This window comes from Lacerta agilis, chromosome 12 (assembly GCF_009819535.1).
Source record: "Lacerta agilis isolate rLacAgi1 chromosome 12, rLacAgi1.pri, whole genome shotgun sequence".
Classification (NCBI taxonomy): domain Eukaryota; kingdom Metazoa; phylum Chordata; class Lepidosauria; order Squamata; family Lacertidae; genus Lacerta; species Lacerta agilis.
In genome coordinates this window covers 54837897-54862617 of record NC_046323.1, presented here as the reverse complement: position 1 = coordinate 54862617, position 24721 = coordinate 54837897, and the positions used below count along the sequence as shown (strand labels likewise).

General features: G+C 53.4%; 3 protein-coding genes across 3 annotated transcripts in view; 1 reads left to right on the top strand and 2 right to left on the bottom strand.

Moving 5' to 3' along the window:
- Nucleotides 1-6147, top strand: part of LOC117055462 (SCO-spondin-like) — a 185017-nt gene extending 178870 nt beyond the window's left edge. The window contains exons 109-112 of the mRNA XM_033164998.1: nucleotides 618-678; nucleotides 1565-1698; nucleotides 1962-2112; nucleotides 6008-6147. Coding sequence (XP_033020889.1) covers nucleotides 618-678; nucleotides 1565-1698; nucleotides 1962-2112; nucleotides 6008-6030 — 369 coding nt within the window. The 3' untranslated portion in view covers nucleotides 6031-6147. The remainder of the gene's footprint in view (nucleotides 1-617; nucleotides 679-1564; nucleotides 1699-1961; nucleotides 2113-6007) is intronic.
- A 4453-nt stretch (nucleotides 6148-10600) lies between these two features.
- LOC117055461 (zinc finger protein OZF-like) lies at nucleotides 10601-20670 on the bottom strand. The gene is made up of 4 exons (XM_033164997.1): nucleotides 20608-20670; nucleotides 17461-17655; nucleotides 13175-13295; nucleotides 10601-11871 (listed from the first exon to the last, which is right to left on the bottom strand). The coding sequence occupies exons 1-4, from the start codon at nucleotides 20668-20670 to the stop codon at nucleotides 10601-10603; spliced, it is 1650 nt and encodes a 549-aa protein (XP_033020888.1).
- On the bottom strand, nucleotides 20507-22165 carry LOC117056086 (gastrula zinc finger protein XlCGF57.1-like). Its single transcript, XM_033166152.1, has one exon. It carries the CDS (start codon nucleotides 22127-22129, stop codon nucleotides 20870-20872), a length of 1260 nt encoding a protein of 419 aa, XP_033022043.1. The 5' UTR covers nucleotides 22130-22165; the 3' UTR covers nucleotides 20507-20869.
- Nucleotides 22166-24721: the final 2556 nt, after the last annotated feature.

Below are 24721 nucleotides of genomic sequence, written 5' to 3'. Positions count from 1 at the left end.
TGTCCCGATTTTCCAGGGACATTCCCGGAATTTCAAAAAACACCCGGGCTTCTGATTTGACCCCGGAATGTCCCAAATTTCCCCTGCCAGCGCCGCTGAGCTTGAGAAGGAGGGCGAACTGGCGCTTGCCTGAAATTTATTCATTGCTGCGTGTTTTGTAAATCTACCGAAGAATAAGATAAAACTAGGATTGATGGATTTTCTCAGGGTGGCAGAGGGCATTGGGGACTGGGAGGGGGGCCCGAAAATGGGGGGTCAATGAGGGTCAGCTGGGGGAATGAGAACTCCGGGGGGGGGAGGCGGTGGCAGAAAGACATCCAAGAGCATCCTGGGATATGTGGGGGAGCAGGGAGACGGGCTTGCAGCTTGCTCGAGGGTGTAGGGAAAGACACTTTGCACGTGCTCAGGCGCCTGGGGTGTGCAGGGATTTGAAAGCGAGTTCCCGAAGCTCAGCCCTGTGGGACAGCTCAGTTGGTACAGCGGGAGACTCTTAATCTCAGGGTCGTGAGTCCCGAGCCCCACGTTGGGCAAAAAGGCTCCCGCGTCGCAGGGGGTTGGACTAGATGACCCTCGGGGTCCCTTCCAACTCTGCGGTTCTATGATCCTTCTGTCCTCAGGGCGAAGTGAAAGTGCAAGAGGCCGAGAGCTGCTGCCCGCTGTGCAGGAAGGAGCTGCCTGGTAGGTGGGCGTGCGAGGTGGGCTGGGCCACTGAGGCCCAGAGAGCCCCCAGAGGGTCCTTTCTGGGCTATGCCTTTGGGGTCTTGGTTTCAGCCCTGAGCTAGGAGCTGGGTCCCACATATCGGGGCTTCTGCAACCAGGGTGGGTGGGCAAGGCGGGGAGGGCAGGGAATCCCCATTTATAACAAAGCAGTCTTCAGTTGTGGCAGCCCCACTCTTTGGAACTCCCCGCCTATTGACATCCTTTCGGTGACTGCCGAAAACATTTTTTTGTTTAGAGAATCCTACTCAGACCTGTAGACTGTTGGTGTGTTTTTTAATCTGGTTTTCCTTTACTGCTGCTTTCATATCCCTCCCAATGTTCTAAATAGTTCCTTTTAACCGTTTTACCGACGATCGTTATCGTTTCATTCGTTCTGTAGACCGCTTCAAGGCTCTTTCTTTCCCATCACCTTCGGAACTCCTTGCCTCTTGACAGCAGGCGCCTGCTGAAAACATTCTAGTCTAGACCAGCCCACCCAGACGTTTTGACTTCCAATCTGTTGTTATTTTAGCTTCCCAAAAAGCCTTAAATTGCTATTGTTCGCTTTCCTTATTTATAATCTTACTGGCTTTTTTGTTTTTCTTCTTTTGTAAACCGCGGTGCATAAATGTTTTGAACCAAACCAACCAGCCAACGGGAAACGGAAACCATTCCGTCCAATGTGGGTTTGGGTTTGGGGGGCTGATCCTGTGTCTCCCCGGATTTTTGCTGGGCCCAAATTCCCCATCAGCCCCAGAATGGCAAAATCCGCTCCAAGGCCTCTGGCCTGGGCCTCCGAGACCCTCGCATGCGGGTGCCCCCCTTGCCCGCTGGCCTGCCACGTCGCCCTCCTCTTCCCCTGCAGAAGATCACCCTCAGCCCGACTGCCAGCACCACACAGAGCTCCGCAACATCACCAAGGGCAGGTGCTTCCTGGCCGGCGTGGAGGTGAGCTACTGCCGGGGGCGCTGCCCATCCCACACCAATGTCATCCCCGAGGTAAGTGGGCGCCAGGCCAAGGCACATGGGGGGCACCGCCCTCTCCAGAAGCCCCCTATGCGCCTTGCCCCTCACAGTCCACGCAGTGTATTGGGGGTATCAATATTGCCAGGTGTCCCTCTTGCTATGAACTGGGAAGAGTCCCAGGGAGAGGGGCTGTCCTGAGCGACATGCGCCCCCTCTCCCATCCTGGGCTTCCCCTTTCCTGCATGTTTAGGTTTTTAAACTCTCTCCTCCCCTGCCCTGGTTGATGCCCCTCGCAGGAGCCCTACCTGCAGACCTTATGCGAGTGCTGCAGTTACCGCCTGGACCCCGTCAGCCCCGTGCGCATCCTGAACCTGCAGTGCCAAGGGGGCGAGACGGAGCCCGTCGTTTTGCCCGTCATCCACCAGTGCGAGTGCAGCAGCTGCCAAGGTGAGCCTGGGCCGGAGGTGGGCACCGGAAAGGGTTCCGATTAACCACAGGCTATGGGGTGGGGGGAGCCTCTTGTTGGGAATGACGCTCGCCCGGAGGCGGTGAACTCCAACACCCCTGAGCATCTCCCAGGAGGCCCTCTCTGGCAGGCATGTCCCTTCGGTCCAGAGTGCCTATATCTGCCACCCTCCTCATATGAGAAGAGCACACAAGTCTTCTAGCATCACGCAGCGAGAAGAAGGAAACATCCGTAGATCTAAACTACACTTATTTACAATCTATATACAGAGAATCCATTTCCACGTCTGTGTTCTCCAAGCTCTGGCAGAAACAAGAATACTGCACACAGCGGAAGTGAAACTACATCACATTCCAATAACACACTCGGGAGGAAGAGATAAGACAGTCTTCTGTTCCCACACACTCTCTCAGACACTCATGTGATTTATACTAATCACAGTAGCCAAGCTGACGCAGAAGAGGCTACACAAAATCCTAACACCTCTGACCACAGGGCTTGGGTTCTAGGCCTCTGACCCCATGCAATGTCCCTCACTGGCCTGCTCTGGAAGAACCTCCCCCCCCCAAAAAAAATGGGGTTTGTTTGCCAGACTGCGGTGTGTCCTTGAAATCTGGTCATGTCTCTTGCTTGTCTAGAGAGTGTGGGGTTTGTGGGCGCAGGAAGGAATCTCCTGTACAAAGGTAACATCGTAGAATTGTGGAGTTGGAAGGGACCCCGAGGGTCATCTAGTCCGACCCCCTGCAACGCAGGAATCTCAACTGAAGCAGCCGTGACAGACGGCCAGTTTATAAACCTCCAAGGAAGGAGAATCCACCCCCTTCCCGAGGGAGACTGCTCCACTGTCACAGCTCTTACAGTTTAGTCGGAATCTCCTTTCTTGCAACTTGAAGCCATTGGTTCGAGTCCTACCCTCCGGACTAGGAGAAACAAGCTTGACAGCCCTTGAGAAATTTCAAGATGGCTCTCGTATCTCTTCTCAGTCTCTTCTTTTCCAGGCTAAACATTCCCAGCTCCTCAACCATTCCCCCATAAGGCTTGGTCGCCCTCCTCTGCACACATTCCAGCTAGTCAACATCCTTCTTAAAATGGGGTTTCCAGAATTGGACACAGTATTCCAAGTGTGGTCTGGCTAAGTCAGAATAGAGCGGTACTATTACTTCCCTTGATCGGGACACCAGACTTCTGTCAATACAGCCTAGAATAGCATCACACTGTTGACTCACGTTCTGCTTGTGGTCCATCAAGACCCCGAGATCCTTTTCACATGTGCTGCTAGTAAGCCCCTGAGGACAGGATCACAATTCAAAATGACCGTAACAGATTAGAGAACTGGGCCAAAGCAAACAAGATGAATTTTAACAGGGAGAAATGTAAAGTACTACACTTGGGCAAAAAAAAATGAAAGGCACAAATACAGGATGGGTGACACCTGGCTTGAGAGCAGTACGTGTGAAAAGGATCTAGGAGTCTTGGTAGACCATAAACTTGACATGAGTCAACACTGTGATGCAGCAGCTAAAAATGCCAATGCAATTCTGGGCTGCATCAATAGGAGTATAGCGTCTAGATCAAGGGAAGTAATAGTACCACTGCATTCCACTCTGGTCAGACCTCACCTGGAATACTGTGTCCAGTTCTGGGCACCACAGTTCAAGAAGGATACTGAAAAGCTGGAACGTGTCCAGAGGAGGGCAACCAAAATGGTCAAAGGCCTGGAAACGATGCCTGATGAGGAACGGCTTAGGGAGCTGGGTATGTTTAGCCTGGAGAAGAGAAGGTTAAGGGGTGATATGACAGCCATGTTCAAATATATAAAAGGAGGTCATATAGAGGAGGGAGAAAGGTTGTTTTCTGCTGCTCCAGAGAAGCGGACACGGGGCAATGGATTCAAACTGCAAGAAAGACGATTCCACCTAAACATTAGGAAGAACTTCCTGACAGTGAGAGCTGTTGGACAGTGGAATTTGCTGCCAAGGAGTGTGGTGGAGTCTCCTTCTTTGGAGGTCTTTAAGCGGAGGCTTGGCAGCCATCTGTCAGGAATGCTTTGATGGTGTTTCCTGCTTGGCTGGGGGTTGGACTGGATGGCCCTTGGGGTCTCTTCCAACTCTAGGATTCTAGGATTCTAAGCCAGGTGTCTCCCATCCTATATTTGTGCATCTGGCACTGGCGGAGGAAGCCGCTTCGCCACCCAGGGCAACAATCCCGGGGGCACCCAGGGGCGGAGTCACTCCGTAGCACGCATGCGCAACCTCACTATGTACGACGCATACGTCATTACGTTCAACCCATGCGTAGCGATGCTGTGCATGCGCGCTACGGAGCGGAGGCGAGCCAGGGAGGGACGTCAGTGGACCAAGAGAAGCCCGCCCCTCCCCTCCGCCCGGGTTTGGCCCGCAGCTCACCTCCGTCCGCAGCCCAAGCAACGAAGCGTACGCCAACGGTTAACCTGCTTGGCGCACGTTTTGCTACTTCCGGCTCAGGCGGAGGCGAGGTTTGCGAGCCCTGCCCCCGAGTGTGGCTTTTTACCGGGCAGCTGCGGGGCTCGGTTTGGGTGTCGCGGGGGGGCGGGCGCCCAGAGTATCACCCCCTCCAGGGTAGAATCCAGGGCGCACCGCCCCCATCGCCCCCCTTTCCTACGCCACTGGCATCTGGTTCTTCCTACGTAAGTGCAGAAACTTAAATGTGTCCCTACTGGGCTCTCCAATATCCCACGAGACTTCTGTTGATGAAGCCTAGAATAGCATTTAACCTCGTGGTCCACCCAGAAATGCCCCCACTCACTCACTCGTCTTTGTCCTTGCCCACCCCTGACCTGTGGCCCTGAAGGAAACATTTGGCCACCCCTCCCCCCAAGGTGGTCCTTCCGCCTTCATGGCACAGCTTCCGGCGGATGCCTAGGTCGCCCCTCTTTCCCTTGGACGCCTAATGGGTCGATTTTAGGACCCACTTTATTTCTAGGGTTGTGAATGTGGGTTTTTTGAACTGTTTTTAATACCATACTTGAATGACATCGCCCACCCTTGGACCTTAGGGTAAAGGGCAGGTTATAGATTGTAATAATAAATAAAAATAATATTGGGTTCTCCCCCCCCCCCCCAAATCTGATTCCTGGACCTAAGAGGAGCCTGGCTCAATTGGGCCAAAGATGTAGACACAGACCTCTTTTCTATACCTAAGACCAGGGGTCAGCAACCTTTTTCAGCAGGGGGCCGGTCCACCATCCCTCAGACCACGTGGGGGGCCGGACTATATTTTGGGGGGGGGGGAATATGAGCGAATTCCTATGCCCCACAAATAACCCAGAGATGCATTTTAAATAAAAGGACACATTCTACTCTTGTAAAAACACGCTGATTCCTGGACCGTCTGTGGGCCACATTTAGAAGGCGATTGGGCCGGATCCATCCCACGGGCCTTAGGTTGCCTACCCCTGCCTAAGACCATAAAAAGAGCTGGATCAGGCAAGTGGCCCAGCCATTATCCTTATTTATTTCATTGCATTAATATCCCACATTATTTCCCTCCAAGTTGCTCCCAGTGGCATACATGGTTCCCCCCCCCCACTCCTCATTTAACCCCCCAAACAGCCCTGCGAGGGAGGATAGCCTGAGAGAAGGCAGTGTGACCGGCCCAAGTTCACCCAGCGAGCTTCACGGCCCAGTGGGGGGATTCGAACTCGGGTCTCCCGCATCCTGGTCTGACGCTCTAACCACACCGACTCTCTAGAGCCCAGCATGCTGTCCTCACAGCGGCCAACCAGGTGCCCCAATGGGAAGCCCACACGCAGGATCCGAGCACAAGAGCCGCTCTCCAGGGAAGTCCTGCATTCAAGTCTCACCGCCCGTCTCGGGTTTGCCTCCTTCTCCATCACAGGTGGCGACTTCTCCAAGCGCTGACGTCGTCCCCGCAGGCGAAAAGACCAGGCCCTTCCATAGCGGAATGGAACGTCTCCCCTCCCAGGATGCAAAAATGTTTTTTTCATGTTTTCCATTGCCTCTTCTCTCCTCTCTTCCAATTTCCCCCCACACACCCACACACATGGCATGGCACAGATTTCTCCTTCATTCCTTCATTCAATAAACTCAGCCAGCAACTTCGCAGTGTGTTTTATTATCCGCCAAGGAAGCATCCACAGGGGAGGACTGAGAGGAGGAAGCGGGGAGAGGATCCCAAAGGAATTTGCTGCTGGCTTGCAAAAGTGGAAGCCGAGTGTCCACTTTTGTGCCCAGAAGGCCCTGATCCGATGCCCAGTGGCATTTCCAGGTGGGGCTAGGAAGGTCCCTTGCCAGCTGGTCAGTGTGGGAGATACTGAGCAAGCTGGGCCAACGACGGCCTGACGCAGCTTCCCAGGTTCCTATTGAATTAGCCCTTGATGCAGAAACATGAGGACTAGAGCCTTGCGTCGTTTTTAGGGGAAGCACTGTTGCTCAGGGGATGAACACAGAAGGCGCCTGGTTCGTATGTACACACCGCGGTCAGTGGCTTTGAAAAGAACAACCTCTGTGCCAGGAGATTGGAAGCAAAGAAGCAAAACTCCCAGGAAGAGAAGAAGAGATTAATCTTTTTAATGAGAGAATGTCTCAGTTACAAATCAGGGTTCAGGCAGGGAACCAGCATCTACCTGTATATCCCCCTGGAAACCAGGTGTGTGAGGAAGAGGTTTTAACAAGTGATAGCAAGAAGCAGCACATGACCCGGTGGGGGAGCCCTTTTCGGGGAAGGACAGAAGTGGCAGCTCCGAGCCCAACCACAGGTCAACATTGGGGAAAGTAAAGACCCATCTAGAGGTTGACAATGACGGGGGAACATCTCCATGGGCTTTGCTTCCTTTTGCATTGGGGGGGGGGGAGAGGAATCTGTGAAGGAAGTGCTGGAAAAGCTTTCAGCAAATCCAAGAAGATGACTCGGGTCAAGCTTGTGGTCCGCCAAGACCCTGAGATCCTTTCCACATGTCCTGCTAGTAAGCCAGGTGTTCTCCATCCTATATTTGCGCATCTGATTCTTCCTGCCTAAGTGCGGGACCTGACATTTGTCCCTACTGAAATTCACATAGTTAGCTTGCACGGTCATTTTGAGTTTTGATTTTGCCTTCTGTGGCATTAGCTACCCCTCCCAGTTTGGTGTCATCTGCAAATTTGATGAGTATCTCCTCCGTTCCTTCAGCCAAGTCATTTATAAAGATGTCGAACGACAACAGGCCCGGGACTTGTCACTATTTTCCAGGATGACGAGGAACCATTAACGAGTCCTCTTTGGGTTCAGTCAGTCAACCAGCTACACAAATCCACCTAACAGTTACCTCGTTCGACCCACATTTCACCAGCTTCCTCGCGAGAATATCATGGGGGACTTTGGTCAAAAGCCTTTCTGAAATCAAGATACAGTATGTCCACATCATTCCCCTGATACACCAAGTTCGTAATTCCATAAAAAAGAAATCAGATTGGTCTGGCATGACTTATGGAGCTGATGGCATGACTTACGGAGCTGATGGGAATTCAGCATAGCTGTCAACCTTCCCTTTTTTGCAGTGGGGAACGGCGCTGGAATAAAGGAATTTCCTGCAAAAAAGGGAAAGTTGACAGCTATGAATTGGAGTCCGGGACCAGCTAGAAGGGCCCACACTGGCTATTCCTTACTTGCTGAGGTTTCTAAGCAGGACTCAGATCTCCACCTGCTGGAGATCCTTCAGTTGTGACACCTGCATTTTGGGGGGGTTGGACTGGATGACCCTTGGGGGTCCCTTCCGGTTTTATGATTCTGGGACCTTCTGGAGGGCTCCACGTTGCCTATTCCCGGCTTGCAGGGCAGCTGAGGGTTCTGAAAAAGCGCAGAGCTGGTGCCACCAACTCCACGGCCACCTGCCGTCTTAACGTGCCCAGAGGCAACCTTTGCGCTTATGCTGGGGAGGGAGAGCCTGTGGCTCCGTCTGGCTGTCGTTGGCCTACAACTCCCAACAGGCCAGGAATCATGGGAGTCGGAGTCCAACAACATGTGAAGGGGCACAAATTCCCCATTTGTGATTTCCCTAATGGTGTTCCATGGGTGAGTCTGTCAATCTTGGTTTCCTCCTCCTCCCCTTCCTCATTTTCCCGGTCTCAGATTTAGTTCTCTGCATCAGTTTGCAATTACCAAACATAAGTCCTCATGATAACTCACCAGAATTTTAGTACAAATGTCTCTTCCCACACACATTTTGGGTGCAATTTAGCCTAAAGCACACATTTTTGCAAGGCCGCGCTCTCTCTCACCTAATGCAATTTATTTCTGCTAAAATATGGGTTTCGATCCACGCCTTACTCTAGCGCATGCATGCTATACATTCGCCCCTTGTGCAGTGCAAAATTCAGAGAAGGGCTCCTTTTCGAAGGGTTGTGGCTGTGTCTTGGTGTGAGGGCTGACTCAGAAAGGGCAGATAAAAGTGGATTCACCTGCAAATTCAAACAGAATTGAATTTCTCCCATGGTAGGCAAAGCCTTTTCCTGGTCGCGAGCGAAGGACTGCGGTCGACTGCGATTCCTGCAATGCAGGGGTTGGACCAGATGACCCTTGAGGGTCCCTTCCAACTCAATGATCCAGCAAAGTTGAAAGAGATGCTCACACTTCTTGTCACCTAGAACTGAGACGGGTTGGTGAGGTGGCCCACTTTCCAGGGCTCTCGCTCGGCAAGGAAGGAAGGAAGGGGCACGAGGGGAACAGTTGAAAGATGCAGGAGACACAACACACTCTGCTCCATTGGGAGTCTTGCTACTCTTACAGTCCTGAGCATTGAGTCTCTCCCTGAAAGCTGGGCTACTCTGTCAGGATTCGTCCTACTCACAAGTAGGACCTTGGCAGAGACCCATGCCCGACTAGCATGTTCCCTTCCTCCTGGGCGATCGTTCGGGAGCTTCTTAAGCATTCCTCAGCCTGGACATCACAGCGACTGATGCCAGAAGAAATCAGCACACTCAGGGATCCGCAGAGGTTTGCGCAGTTGCGTAACAGAACTCAGGAACTCGGCATTTTGGCTAATCTGCTTTATTTACATATCAACATACACGGAGCTCTGAAACATGGCTCCCTCTCTCTCTAGTATCAGGCAGCAAAGAGAAAGGACAAAGGACAACAGTCCCACTTCAGGGAACACAGTAAGGCACACATGCTGTCCACTTCACATCCCAATCCTGTGGAATCAAAACACACACTGTCGTGATAGACAACAATCCCATGACTGCACACTGGGAACGAATCTCCAACACACACCGCAGTCTGGTGGTGCAGGGGTCAAGAGGGTCGGAAGAAGAAGAAGAAGAAGAGGAAGAGTTTGGATTTGATATCCGGCTTTATCACTACCCGAAGGAGTCTCAAAGCGGCTCACATTCTCCTTTCCCTTCCTCCCCCACAACAAACACTCTGTGAGGTGAGTGGGGCTGAGAGACTTCAGAGAAGTGTGACTAGCCCAAGGTCACCCAGCAGCTGCATGTGGAGGAGCGGAGACACGAACCCGGTTCCCCAGATTACGAGTCTACCACTCTTAACCACTACACCACACTGGTTATTGTAGGAGCAGCCCAGGACAAGGACCTGGGTTCAAATCCCCACTTGGCCACGCAGCTCACTGGGTGGGGCCTTCGGGGCCAGTCACTGTCTCTCACCCTACCTCCCAGGGTTGTTGTTGGGACAAAATGGGGTGTCAGCAGGAGGAAGGGGGACTCTGAACGCAGCCACAAACTCTGGCACTCTAGCCCGGCGTTTCTCAAACTTGGGTCCCCCACGGTTGTTGGACTACAACTCCCATCATTCCTGACTGCTGCTCCTGCTAGCTAGGGATGATGGGAGTTGTGGTCCCAAGTTTGAGGAACACTGCTGTAACCACTGCACCACACTGGCTCCCTAGGTTTGGCTGCTCCTACAATAACCAGTCGGTGCTGCAACAAAGCAGAAACGGGAAGGCGGGAAAGGCGAGGTCCTCGATTTTGATGGGGTTGGGGTGGGAAATGCCGACGGAAGTTTCCAAAACCAAAAGGACAATGAGAAAGGGGTATTGCAGCAGGTTGGGATGGATGACCCTTGGGGCCCTTCCGATTCTACGATGCCATGAAAGACGGGAGCCGCATTCCCCTGTCCACCCAGCCTAGGGATCCTGGCCTGGGCAGGCGATTCACTGCGTTGGCGCATTTGCAGCTGGAGGAAGAAGAAGAAGAAGCGTTTGGATTTGATATCCCGCTTTATCACTACCCGAAGGAGTCTCAAAGCGGCTAACATTCTCCTTTCCCTTCCTCCCCCACAACAAACACTCTGCGAGGTGAGTGGGGCTGAGAGACTTCAGAGAATTGTGACTAGCCCAAGGTCGCCCAGCAGCTGCATGTGGAGGAGTGGAGACGCGAACCCGGTTCACCAGATTATGAGTCCACCGCTCTTAACCACTACGCCACACTGTGTGTGCCAGGGCCCAGAGTGCCCGTCTCTTTCTGCCATGTGCCCTCAGGGTCCGAGTGGGGCGTCTGCTGCTCTCTCCCCGTCAGCCTGCGACTCAGCCGGGCAGTATGAGTGGCCGGTTGGTCCGGGCTGTGCGCCAGGCCCGTAGGCCACAGCTGCTGGGTGCGCCCTCCTCCTGTGGGCAGCCAGGGTGCGCATGCGCAGGAAGCTCTCCCCGCAATCGGTGCAGATGAGCTGGGCGGGTGCGTCGTGCGCCCTCTGGTGGGAGAGCAGGGCCTTGCGCAGGCGGAAGCTCTCTCCGCATCGCCCGCAGGAGAAGGGCTTCTCGCCCGTGTGGAGCCGCACGTGCAGCTTGAGGGTGATGCGGTCCTTGAAGCTGCGCGGGCACTCGGGGCAGCCGTAGGGGCGCTCGCCGGTGTGGATGCGCTCGTGGCTGAGCAGGTGGTGCTTCTGGGTGAAGCGTTTGCGGCACACCTGGCACGAGAAGGGCTTCTCGCCCGTGTGGACGCGCTGGTGGATCACCAGGTGGTGCTTGTGGCTGAAGATCTTGGCGCAGCGCTGGCACGCAAACGGCTTGGCGCCCGTGTGGACGACGCGGTGCATCAGCACCCCGGCCCGGTCCTTGAAGGCCTTCCCGCACTCGGGGCAGGGGAAGGGGCGGTCCCCCGAGTGCCCCCGCTGGTGGGTCTGCAGGTGGTGCTTCTGGGTGAAGCACTTCCCGCACACGGGGCACGGGAAGGGGCGCTCGCCCGTGTGCACCCGCCGGTGCGTCATCAAGTGGTGCTTGTGGCTGAACGGCTTCCCGCAGTCGGCGCACGCCAGAGGCGGCTCCCCGGAGTGCGCCTTACGACGGTGCGTGAGCAGCAGCTTCTGCATCCGGAAGGCAGCGCCGCACTCGCCGCAGGAGAAGGGGCGCTCCCCGCCATGCACCCGCAGGTGGGTGCCCAGGTGCTGCCGCTGGGTGAAGCGCCGCCCGCACTCGGGGCAGCCAAAGGGGCGCTCGCCGGTGTGGATGCGCTGGTGCGTCAAGCAGGCGGTTTTGCTCTTGAAGCGCTTCCCGCAGTCCGGGCAGGTTAGGGGGCACGCCGACGCCTCTTCCCCCCCGGGATCTCTTCCTCCTTCAGCGCCAGGCAGCCCCTGAGACAGGAGTCCCGCCCCACCTGCAGACTCGCCAGCCACGCTGCTGCCGCCGTTTTGCTGCGGGTGCGAGGTCTCGCCCTCAGGCTTCCAGCGCCGGAGGACCGTCTCCAAGAAGAGTCCTCGGTCGTCTTCCTCCCTGGACTCCCCTTCTTCATCCTTGACTCGGAGGTCGCAGCCTACGAAAGGAAAAGGGATAAGTTGCAAAGCAGTCTTGCCAATCCAGTGGTGTAGCAGGGGCAGGGCTGGGGGGGGCGTCTCCCTGGGTTCAGTTTTTTTGGGGGGGCACATTAATCATGATGCCCCGCAAGCCCAGCAGCTCTTTGCGCCTTGCCCTGTAGCGCCATGAGTGTGCCCCTCAAAGCAGGGCTGTGTTGGCCAGCTGGGCTCCCCACTGCACAGGCAGGCAGGCAGTGCAGCACGGCCCCACTCAGCCCCGGGCACCAGCAAAGGACGCTCCGCCACTGTGCCGAGCTGAGGCTTTCCCGCCATTGCTTATCAAGGCTCTCTTCACAACTCTGCAGGTAGCAGGGAGGACAGGAGAAGGACCTGCTGGTTCAGGCCAGGTGGGGCCCATCTAGTCCTGCATCTTTTCCTCACAGTGGCCAACCAGATGCCCCAATGGGAGGAAGCCCACAAGCAGGATCTGAGTGCGGGAGCCGTCTCCCGGCCTGTGGTTCATAGCTGACAATTTTCCCTTTTTTGTGGGATATTCCCTAATTCCAGAGCTGTTTCCCATTGCAAAAAAAAAAAGAGAAAGTTGACAGCTCTGCTGTGGCTGCCAGCACCTGTGAAAGCAGAGTATAGCCAGCATAGCTAGCAGCCTTCGAGAGTCTTCTCCTCCTCCATGAATTTATCTCATCCTCTTTTAAAACCATCCCAGGTGGCTGCCATCACTGCCTCCCGTGGCAAGGAGTTCCACAGCTTAACTATTCGCTGTGATAAGAAGGGCTTCACCACCCAGAACATCATCATCATTATTATTATTATTATTATTATTATTATTATTATTATTATTATTATTGTCACTTTACTCACAATGACTCAAAGCGGCCTACAAAACACAGAAACCACTAGAAGCATCCTTTCTGCAGCAATCTGCTTCCGTTTCCAAAATAAATCCTCACGAAAAGCCATCTTTGCCGTAGTGCAAATTTATCATCGCCAAAACATTTTTGGCTGACTCTCACGTTTTTGCAAACAGCATGACTCGTTTATGACTTTCGCCGACATTTGCGTCTTTATACACGCAAATAGATGCGTTCTCGCACATGACAGACACTTGGAGAGCTTTGCGTCACAAAATTCAGAGGCGTGTGAATCGGGGAGGTTATCTGTGTTTCGGTTCGCAGGCCAGTCTGAGAAGTGAGAATCAGGCAGGTCCCTAACTGAATTCCCCTTCTGTTGTGGACGGAGATGCTCAGGTTTGCTTCAGGGCTCCCTGCAGCCAGTTAAGCATCGCGAAGAAACCATGTGCCGTACCCAAGGAGGTGAGCAGTTCGCAGTTCTCTCGCATGACGTCGCGGTGGAGCCGCCGCTGCCACTCCTGCAGCCCTGACCATTCTTCCGGGGAGAAGGAGACCGTGACGTCTTCTAGCGTCACCTGCGACGACAGAGGAAGGCCAGCTCAGCAAAGCATCCCTCCCCAAGACCTGGGGAATTGCCAACCCAGTTACAGTGGAACCCTGGGTTACGCATGTGCAGGGGCGTCGCTGGGGAGGGGCGGTGGGGGCGGTACACCCCCAGTGACAGGGTAACAAGCGGCGGGTGGGGGTGACAAGCGGCGGCCCTTCCCGCCACTCCCACGCGCCGCCGCTCCCTCCGTCACCCCGGGAGCAGCAGCACACGGACGGGGTGCTTTCCGCCGCTTTTTTCGGCGGGGGGGGGGGCCGACCAGCGAGGGGGGGTGTCACGCCGGTCACCCCCTCCTCACTGGCCACCACCCCCCGCCGGAAAAAAGCCTCGGAAAGGGGGAAATCCCCCCTTTCTGCATCCACGTGCATCGTGACATCATGATGACGTCACAACGCACGTGTCATGCCCCTCCCCCAGGGGGGTGCCTCTGCGCTGCCGCCGCCCCCAGCAGCGCAGAGGCTAGCTACGCCACTGCGCACGTGATCCGTTCCGGGTCGCTGTGCATAACGCAGGCGGGCGTAACTCGAACGCACGTAAAAAAAAACCAAAAAAAAACAGAAGTCACGCAATTTGAGCGCTTCGGCGCATGCGCGAAGTGCGCAGAAATGTTCTGCGCATCCGGCGGTCGCGCGCGCTCCTGTGTGCTCCGGAAAACACTTCCAGGGTGCGGGAGTGCGTATCCCAAACGTACGCAACACGGAGCGTACGCAACATGAGGTATGACTGAACCTTATTAAATGACTACCTGCCCTGCCCTGCGCTGCCCCATCATATGAGCTCCAGTGTGGGTTATGGTAACTCCTTTGGGATGGAAGACAAGAGAACAGTGTCAGATTTACATATGAGCTAAGCAAGCTATAGCTTAGGGCCCCGCTCTCTTGGGGGCCCCAAAAAAATTTAAAGGGGAAATAAACTGTGTGTACATTTCCAAACAAATAAAATAAAACCTACATACAGCAACAGAGTTTTTTGCGCAGGCTCCTATGATATGTCAGGGGTGGGCAACCTAAGGCCCATGGGCCACAAGTGGCCCACGGGGGTCGTTTAACTGGCCCCCGAGCCGCCCCTGAACTGAGCTGTGCCCACTCGACGAGTCTCTGAGCTCTGCGCTAAACCGGCGCAGCACGGTGTGGGGACTCGCTTCTGCGGTGCCAGACATCGCCTCTGTGCATGCTCAGACGCCGATAATTGTGTCTGCACAGATGCAGAAGCTGGAAATCGTGTCTGCGCAGACGCCAGAAATTGCGGCCGCGTTTCACGATCCGGCCCATGGAGGGATCTCCGCTGGAGTGAACCGGCCCAGGCAAGGTAAACCTTTCTGACCCCTGATGTAAGTAAGGGGCCCCCTATCATTTTAAGTTACAGCTTAATAATTATTTCCCTATTAATATACTTCTTCTTAATTGTATTTCAGTTCAACAGTTACTTTGATAAAAATACATATTTTGTGGTGTGCAAATGGCTTGAGATACCTATGAGGTCCATAAATTACCATATAGCATATATTCAACACAAAAAACAGCGACCATTTGTTGTTGACAAAGGACAGCTGGACATATAAAGGGCCCCCTTACCTTCAGGAGCCGAGGGCCTCATCAAACCTAAATCTGGCCCTGTAAGAGAGAGAGATGTCTCCAGAAATGGAAAGAAGACCAGAGAAGAATGACAAACTAAGCTGATGGACTACGTCGAGTTGGCAAAGCTGACTGGAAAACTCAGGAACCAAGGGGATAAAAACTTTACAAAAGAAAGGGGGGAAATTTATCAGCTATTTAAAAGACCACTGTAAGCAGATGGAAACACTGGCAGGATTTTGATATCACTTGTAGTGTAACAATTACCATGGAAAATATGGATTGATTTAATAGTTAGGGTATGGAAGGAGATGCAGTTTTAAATGATTAAAAGGGGATTCCAGGGAGGGAGGGAGTCCTGAGATTCAGAGGAATCTCAGTATATGGTTACGTTTTGGAATTTTTTATAATTTTGTATTGTAAAACCAAACAAAAATGATTTCATTAAAAAAGAAGAAGATAGGAGAGAGATGGAAGAAGTTGGTTGGTTTCTGCAGGTGCTGGAATGAGGGGCAGGTGGGGTTCCTACTCCTGGGAAGGGAGCCCAGCTTGGAGAAGGAAAGCTCTGACCCTAAACCGCCACTGCCTTGCAGGATATCTTTGGGAAAAGAAAAGTCTCAGGAGTAAACCCCACAGCAATCTGGAGTGGAGTCCCTAAGACTGTTGTGTAGAAGCTGGTAAAATGTGGGCTAGACAATGCTACCATTCAGTGGATTTGTAACAGGCTGACTGACCGCACCCAAAGGGTGCTCATCAATGGCTCCTCTTCATCCTGGAGAGAAGTGACTAGTGGGGTGCCACAGGGTTCTGTCTTGGGCCCAGTCTTATTCAACATCTTGATCGATGACTTGGATGATGGGCTTGAGGGCATCCTGATCAAGTTTGCAGATGACACCAAATTGGGAGGGGTGGCTAATACCCCAGAGGACAGGATCACACTTCAAAATGAACTTAACAGATTAGAGAACTGGGCCAAAGCAAACAAGATGAATTTTAACAGGGAGAAATGCAAAGTACTACACTTGGGCAAAAAAAATGAAAGGCACAAATACAGGATGGGTGACACCTGGCTTGAGAGCAGTACATGTGAAAAGGATAATAATAATAATAATAATAATAATAATTTATTATTTATACCCCGCCCATCTGGCCGGGTCTCCCCAGCCACTCTGGGCGGCCTCCAACAAATATCAAAATACAATACAGAGTCACAAATTAAAAACTTCCCTAAACAGGGCTGCCTTTAGGTGTTTTCTGAATGTCAGGATCTAGGAGTCTTGGTAGACCACAAACTTGACATGAGTCAACAGTGTGATGCAGAAGCTAAAAAAGCCAATGCAATTCTGGGCTGCATCAATAGGAGTATAGTGTCTAGATCAAGGGAAGTAATAGTACCACTGTATTCCGCTCTGGTCAGACCTCACCTGGAATACTGTGTCCAGTTCTGGGCACCACAGTTCAAGAAGGATACTGACAAGCTGGAACGTGTCCAGAGGAGGGCAACCAAAATGGTCCTTTTACATGTCCAGAACTATCTTGTGTTTTCATCTTGTGAACCGCTCCGAGATCTTTTGGCCAAAGGCTGTATTTAAATCTAATAAATGAAAAATAAAATGAAGCGATGGTGTGGCTCAGAGAGTGAGTGACCATAGCTCAGTGGGGGGAGGCACCTGCTGGGCGTGAAGGACCCACGGCATCTCCGGGCTGCTTACATATTTATTTTGCATTTTTATGCTGTGATCCGCCATGAAGGGGCGGTATGGGGGCAGCTGTCCCCCTAAATCAGAGGTCCCCAAACTAAGGCCCGGGGGCCGGATGCGGCCCAATCGCCTTCTCAATCAGGCCCGCGGACGGTCCAGGAATCAGTGTGTTTTTACATGAGTAGAATGTGCCCTTTTATTTAAAATGCATCTCTGGGTTATTTATGGGTCCTGCCTGGTGTTTTTACATGAGCAGAATGTGTCCTTTTATTTAAAATGCATCTCTGGCTTATTTGTGGGGCATAGGAATTCGTTCATATATTTTTTTTCAAAATATAGTCCGGCCCCCACAAGGTCTGAGGGACAGTGGACCGGCCCCCTGCTGAAAAAGCTTGCTGACCCCTGTCCTAAACCAATACAAATCAATACAAATCTGAGGTTCTGCCCCCCCAAAAAAAGCCTGCCCCCCCCAACAAAAATCCTGGCTACGCCCATGGTGAAGGGCTATAATTTTTAATTTATAAATAAAATAAAAAATTGGGTTGGGAAATGTCTCCTCTTGAACCCTGGGCAGAGCTGCTGCCGGCAAGTGTCGACAGTACTGAGCTACCTAGACCATGGCCTGACTCGGTATAAGGAGAGCTTTTGGGTCTCGCCTTGGGGACGGCACGACTCGCTTTCCCCGGCTCTTCCCACTCTCCTTCCCGAACCGGGGCCCTCTGCACGCGCGCAGAGGTACGCGCGCCTTTGTCCGCCGGCCAAAGCGGGCGCCTCCGCCGGGCTGGTCCCTTCTCCCGGTCCGGTCCGGGGATCCAGAGAAGGGCAAAGGGTGCGGGGAAGATGGGGGGTGGAGTCCTACCGGGCCGAGCATCTCCTCCTCGGGATGCGAAGCGCCCAGGCGGGCGGGCGCCTCCGGAGGCGGATCCGAGCTGCGCGGAGAGGCCGGCGGGAGCCACCCACGTCCAGCTCGTGAACCGGATCCGCTTCGGCCGGTGGAGGGAGGGACGGAGCGGAGGAAGGAAGGGGAAAGGCGGCGTCCTCCGGCCAGGCTGGGCTGGGCATCCAGCGGGGAAGAAGGGGCTCCCCAGGGTCCCCCGATGCGCCCCTCCCTTGCAAGGAGCTGGCGAGCGAGGTGCCCAAATGCGCCCTGCGCGCGCTCAGCTAATGGGGAGCTTAAAATATTATTGGGGGAATGGTGTGGGTTTCAGTTTCTCTGCCTTCGCGCTGCCTCCTGCAGACCCTCCCCGGGTAGTCTGGCCGCGCAGGCTGCTGCGATCCTGAAGGCGCAGGGAGCAGAGGCAGATTTAGGAGCGCAGGATTTTGGCTTGGCAAAGAGCGCCCCTGAAATTTGAGGCCCACCGCTGCAGAGAGGAAGCCTCCTTGAAATCCCAAGCCAAATTGAATGTTGTAGGAAGGTTCAGGGCAGACAGAAAGAAGTCCTTCACTCAGCACGGAGTTCGGCTGTGGAACTCACTGCCACAGGAAGCAGGTGTGGCCACCAACTTAAAACGGATTTAGAAGAGGGTGGGACCGGTTCCAGTTGCAGGAAGCCAAAGGAGTGGAGCCTTGAATCCTGATTTCTTGTCCCCCCCCCCCTCTGGTTGTGAAAACAGGATGCTGGACTAGGTGGGATGATCATGCAGACTCTTATCCCAACGGGACTGACTTGAGAGGAAATATGCACAGGATCACGCAGTTCAGTTTCTGGATGGGTTTGCAAATACGGCAAACGCCGTTATTGGGCAACGTTAAGAGTGCAGTCCTACACAGGTCAACTTACCTGTCCCAATGTCAGTCTCCCAGTAGGCTGGGAAAGACAGCAGCAGCCTGAAACCTTGGGGTGAAATATTCACTGCTAGCCCTAGTCAGAACACAGCCATTGAAGTTAATGGACACGACTCACTCAGGTTCACTAATCCCAAGGGGTCTGCTGTGAACAGGAGGAGCATTGAACACTGCTGCTGCCGGCCAGTGCAGGTAATACTAAGCTACATGGAGCCATGGTCCGACTCGGCATAAGGACATGTCTTGTTTGGAAAGGCCATAACTCAGTGGCAGACCATCTGCCGTGCATGCAAAGGCCCCAGTTGCCATCGCCAGCCTCTGCTGGTAGAGGCTGGGAGCATCAGTCTGAAATCCAGGAGCTGCTGCCAGTCAGTGTAGACAATATAGGACTAGCTATATCTCAGTACAGTGGTACCTCGGGTTATGTACCTGATCTGTTCCGGGGTGCCGTTCGCACCCCCGAAAAGTACATAACCAGAGCGTCCATTTTGCACATGCGCAAAGCGCGATATCGCACTTCTGCGCATGCGCGAACTGTGCAGAACCCGAAAAAACGCGTAACCCGAGGTACCACTGTATAAGGGAGCTTCCTGTGTTTTATGGTGGGTGTTGGGTTGCAGCCTATGCAACTCAGAAAGTTTTATATAAATATTTATTTGAAACGGCTCCTTGCTGCACTTCAAATAATGTGCTCTGGATCCCGAAACTTCCCAGTGTTTCACTTAAAATGCCACAAAAAGTGTTTCAGGGCACCTTAAAGGAAACGCTTACATTCCATCTCTTTGTACATTGCTCGACTCTTGAGATACAGAGCTATACAATTTACGTTCTAGGAAATTTCACTGGTTTTTCTTGCTCTCCTTTAAGTCACTAACTTTACAAATAACGATGAATTTATTACAGCCACCATAACGTACTTGGAACATGGAACTGCTGCATTAGGATACATGAAGAGGCTGAAATGCAATCTCTTGCCAATGAGATCCTTATCACCACATTATCCCACATTCCCTTTCCTTCTGGCCTGGCTGCTCCGATTCCTGATCCTCAAACCACGTGTGCGCATAGCAGCACACTTCTTGCAAGAACTTTTGCTGGGTCTCTTGAAGGTGCCACATGCCTCTGACTTTGCATTTCCTGCAACGGACCAAGGCAGCTTCCCCTCTGGCATGGGAACACCAATTCACTTTCACAACACATCTCCTGTCAGGACAGAGAAAAGGAAGCAGTTCGTGGAGCACAGTTTCAAATGGTTTTAATGTTTTTAATGCTGTAACACACCCTGGGAACTTGGGGGTGAAGAATGCGTAAAGAATACATTAATAGTAATAGTTAGAACTGTGGAACTCCCTGCCACAGGAGACAGTGGCGGCCACCAACCTAGATTTATCTTCCCCGCTGTCTCTTAGCGCTGTCCTGGGTCAAAACAGCCTGTTGGTTCTACCACGGAAGAATGGCTGCTAGCTGAGATGGAGAAATTGATGTTTCATTCAGAGAAAAACCATTCGTCGATATTTACTACAACTTCTTACGGAGCTTTTGTGTGAAAAAGGAAATCAACTGGTCAGATCAGGGTTCGAGGATTGAAGGAAACATTGGTTTATAGAATGCAGAATTGTTGGGGTGGGTATTTTGAATCATTTTGAAGTTCTCCTTTTTCTTTCCCCTTTTTCCCTTCTCTCTCTTCCCCCCCTGCACCTTTTCCTCTTTTCAGTTTGTTTTTGTTTAATTGGTTCGTCTTTGATATTCCAAGATACTGGATAACCCCCGAGACAGACAGATGCCAAAAAATTTTTAAAAAAATTTAAAAACAGGTTAGGGAAGGCGGCACTGGGCGCAAGTTGATGGAACCAGGTTTTGGCCGAAAAGGTTTGGGAACCAAGCAGGTGGACATGTTTTTATCTATCATGGAATTGTCGGATGCAGAGGAATGGGGGTGGGGAGGAACCAGCCGGCGAACCCCCCAGGGAAGAAGGCTCAGAGCCCAGGGAGGGGTGGTGGGATGACAATGAGCGGTCAGAGAGTGTAGACTGGGGGGGGGGAGGCGTCGGAAGCTGGAGAGGCAACAGGGCTTAGTGAGCAGGGAGAGTCTGTGGCAGAGAGAAGTCCAGAATTGGAGGCAGAAGCTGAAGAAGGAGAGGAGGGAGACCCAAAAGGCAGAGATGGGTGAGGCTGGGGAAGAAGCTCAGGGTGTCTCCTCCTCCTGCTGCGACAAGCTCACCTCTGCCATGCTCTCCCAGAACCAGAAGAGGCATGAAAAGGGCAGGGAAGAGGTTGGCTTCATGCCGGCACAGTCTCAGATTGCTTCAGGAAAGCCTTGTGGTGATGGGGGCCTTTCGATCTCGGCATCTAATCCATGGGGCGCACACAAGTTGCTTTCTTCATGAGGTTTGACTTGCTCGGTGTGATGTACTGCTGTCAAAATGCAAGGCTCCCTTCCAAAAGGACGACAGGACTGGACTCTGACCTGGAGCCATCTCTCCTCACCTGTGGCTCCTCTGATGCAACAGGAGGGATTTCCGCTGCGGAAACTTCCTCCCGCAATGAGCACAGCCAAAAGGCAACTTTTCAGCGGGGGCAGCTGCATGCAGAGAGGTGGGCTGCTTCCGACCCACGCCTCTCCTGCGGGCGGATTTTGCCTCTGCCTGGGCCGGGCCGGCGTCCCCGGCGGACGAGGACTCTTCGCCGTGAGTCAGCAGGTGGGCCCTCATGACCCGCTTGTCGCGGAAGCGCTTCTCGCACTTGGGGCAGGCGTGGGGCTTCTCCTTCGCCCAGGCCTTCTGCAGGGCCCTCCCCGTGCCGTCGTTGGGCAGCAGCGCCTCTCCCCGGTGGACCTTCAGGTGGCTGTTGAGGTGCTGCTTTTGCCGGCAGGTCTTGCCGCAGAACGGGCACTGGTAGGGACGCTCGCCGGTGTGCATCCGGTTGTGGATGCTGAGCGTGGCCCGGTCCCGGAAGGTCTTCCCGCACTCGGCGCACGAGTAGGGCCGCTCCCCGGTGTGCAGACGGAGGTGCTTGAGCAGGTGCTGCTTGTAGGCGAAGCGTCGCCCGCAGGCCTCGCACGAGAAGCACTTCTCGCCCGTGTGGACGAGCTGGTGGATGCGGAGTCCGCGCTCCTGCACGAAGGTCTTCCCGCACTCCGGGCACCGGTAAGGGCGCTCGGTGGCGTGGCAGTCCATGTGCGCCGCCAGGATCTGCTTCAGGCGGAAGCGGCTCCCGCACTGGGCGCACGAGAAGGGGCGCTCGGTGGAGTGCGTCCCCAGGTGCTTGCGGAGGCTCTGCAGCGTGCCAAAGCCCTTCCCGCACTGGTCGCACACGTGGGGCTTCCGGGGGTCGGGCGGGCGCTGCAGGTGGCTCAGCAGCTGCAGCTTGGCGGCCAGGCGCTTCTTTCCCCCGCAGGCGGCCTCCACGGGGGGAGGCGGGCTCCTTTTGGGGCGCAGGTGGGTCTTGATGTGCCGCTTCAGGTCCCCCCGTGAGGGGAAGCCCTTGGGGCACAGGTGGCACCTGAAGGGCCGCTCCCCGGTGTGCGTCCGGATGTGGATGGCCATCGCCACGTTGCTCAGGAAGCTCTTGCCGCACTCGGGGCACTTGGGAGGTTTCATCTTCAGCGTCAACTTCGGGCGGCCCTCGTCCTCGGGGGGCACGATCGCCGCCTGCTTCTCCGTTCCTGAAGACGGGACCTTCTTCCCTCTCCCGCGCTGCCGCCGGATGGGGGCTGCCCTTTCGAGGTCTTCATCGTCCGCCATCCTGATGCCATCTCCTGCTGGGAAGAAAGGAAACGGAGTCAGCGTCACTGACGGGGGGGGGGGAGAAGGGAGTACGCTATAAGAGAAAAATCTGCAGCAGACCAGAAGATAGAATCACCAGAAAGCATCACAAACTCCCAGGTTGAGTACCTCTGCAGTAGGATGAAGAAGAAGAAGAAGAAGAGGAGGAGGAGGAGGAGGAGGAGGAGGAGGAGGAGTTTGGATTTGATATAGTAAATAAGAAGTTAAGACTTTGCTGTTTGTAATTAAAGTTATGAATATTTAAGTAAGTTTATAGAGATAAGACTGGATGATATTTGAATTTGAAGAGTTAAGGTGAATGATTGGAAAATAGTTACAAAGTTACTAAAGTAAATTAGAACTGAACGCTGAAGAGAAGAGGGGGAAGTCCCCCCCCCAAAGAAGATTTAGAATAAGATCAAGATATTTGATAGTTTGTTTTTGCTTTTTATATTGTTTTTTCCCATTTTTTTCTTTTTTGTATTCTTGTAGTTGTTTGTATTGTTTTTCTGTTATTTTTGTCTTTCTGGAAATTTAACAAATTCTTTATATATATATATATATATATAAAGATATCCCACTTTATCACGACCCGAAGGAGTCTCAAAGCAGCTCACATTCTCCTTTCTCTTCTTCCCCCACAACAATCACTCCGTGAGGTGAGTGGGGCTGAGAGACTTCAGAGAAGTGTGACTAGCCCAAGGTCACCCAGCAGCTGCATGTGGAGGAGCGGAGACGCGAACCCGGTTCACCAGATTACAAGTCCACCGCTCTTAACCACTACACCACACTGGCAGCAGCAAGATGAGAAGGGAAAGAGGTGTCCACTATGTATCAAAACCTGCACAAGAGGAGGAAATGGATATGCCAGCGCTACCAGAAATATCTACACCAGCTTTGGCCTGCTTGGTATTGCTACTACTGCCTCGTCTTCGCCTGTCAGTTCTGCGCAATCTAAAAAGGGGCAACCGGCCAGGGGCGCAGGCAGTCCTGCGTACAGATTTCCATCTCCAATTGCAAAATCGACAGAAGCAGAAGCGCTGCCGCCGGTGTCTGCAGGCGCATTCACATTCAGTGCTCCTGTTGCAAAACCATCTGATTCTGCAGGACCCAAGGGTACCCCAGTATTGCCTCTGAGTAATGCAGCGGTCAATAGCGTCAGAGCGGGAACATGCGTATTGTGGTCCCTTTAAGCATGCAAAAATCCTGAAAGAAGGATATCTTAAAGAGTCCTGGCTTTGCTTCTTCAACTCAGCCGTGCCACCTGTTACAGCAAGCACAGGGCCGTATTTTTCGCTCCATAAGAGGAGGAGGAAAACAAGAAAAAAAAATCTGACTCAAACCTGGGGCGGCGGCTGCGGAGGAGGAACGTTCCCCCCGCTCCTTTGCCGCTGGCTTTAAAGCCAGCTGGGGAGAAGGGACGGACCGTAGCGTCCTCCCTGGCTCCCCCCTCCGACGCTCGCAAGAGATCGGAGCCTGCGTTTGGGAGAGGTACAGCGCAGCGCAGTGCCTCTCCCCACCATGGCCCCGATCTCTTGCGAGTGTCGGAGGGGGGTGGGGGCGGATGGGCGAGCAGCCGAAAGGGCTTTTGGCCATCCGCTGTCCGCCCCCCCTTCCGACGCCTGCAAGAGCAGGGACAGGAGCCTGCGGCCGGGAGAGGCGGCGGCTCCGGCGGCAGAGGCATCCCTCCGCTCGCGACCTGGGCTCCATAAGACGCACAGACATTTCCCCTTACTTTTTAGGAGGGGGAAAGTGTGTCTTACGGAGAGAAAAATTCAGTAGTTTACACAAGGCCTGCAATAAGTACTGTACTTTTCGTTCCATAGGGCGCACCGGACCACAGGGCGCACCTCATTTTTAGAGGAGGAAACAAGAAAAAATAATATAAAAATCAAAGCCCTGTTTTTTTGAGGATCAGCTAAAATTTTTGCAGCTTTTTTGCAAAGGGGGAAAAGCAAAGAGGAAAAGCCCCGTTTTTATGGGGTTCAACTCACATTTCTGCAGCTTCTAAAGGAAAGGGAGCCCTTTCTACAGTTTCCAGACAGATAATCTAATCAGCCAGTCACATGTCGCTGGGGAAAGAAACAACCTCCCTCTGCACCACATTCAACAATGGAGGGTGGGGCTGAAAGGGAGCCGGGACTCTTATCTCTCTCCCGATCTCTTGCTGATCAGCTGCTGAGTGGGGTCCTTTCAACACCCCATTTTCTCTTTGTAAAATAAAAAGCATGATCCTCTTTTGGCTCCTGGGCAATTCAGCTCCAGGGACCACCATTCGCTCCATAAGACGCACAGCAGATAGTTCCCCTTATTTTTAGGAGGAAAAAAGTGCGTCTTATGGAGCGAAAAATACAGTACTTTCTCCGGAACTGTTTCAGGACTTGTCGACGCTTTGAAACAAGGGCCAGCCCTCTGGCAGTGTGAGGCATGTCTTGGGCAAAGCCAGCTGGCAGATAAAAAACGTGCAGCCTGCCAAGGGTCTCAAGTGCCAATGCCAGATGGTACTAAGCAGCCTGGTACCTTTAACTCAGGCCTGGAAACGATGCCTTATGAGGAACGGCTTAGGGAGCT

Bases quoted from the DNA above. Each gene is read 5' to 3' on its own strand.
- LOC117055461 (XM_033164997.1), bottom strand. From the start codon at position 20,670: ATGAAGCCAACCTCTTCCCTGCCCTTTTCATGCCTCTTCTGGTTCTGG. The intron at 13,296-17,460 runs GTAGGACTCCAC...CTGTCGTCGCAG, and splicing joins AGGAGGAGATGCTCGGCCCG to GTGACGCTAGAAGACGTCAC. The intron at 11,872-13,174 runs GTACGGCACATG...TTCCTTTCGTAG, and splicing joins CGAACTGCTCACCTCCTTGG to GCTGCGACCTCCGAGTCAAG.
- LOC117056086 (XM_033166152.1), bottom strand. From the start codon at position 22,129: ATGGCGGACGATGAAGACCTCGAAAGGGCAGCCCCCATCCGGCGGCAG.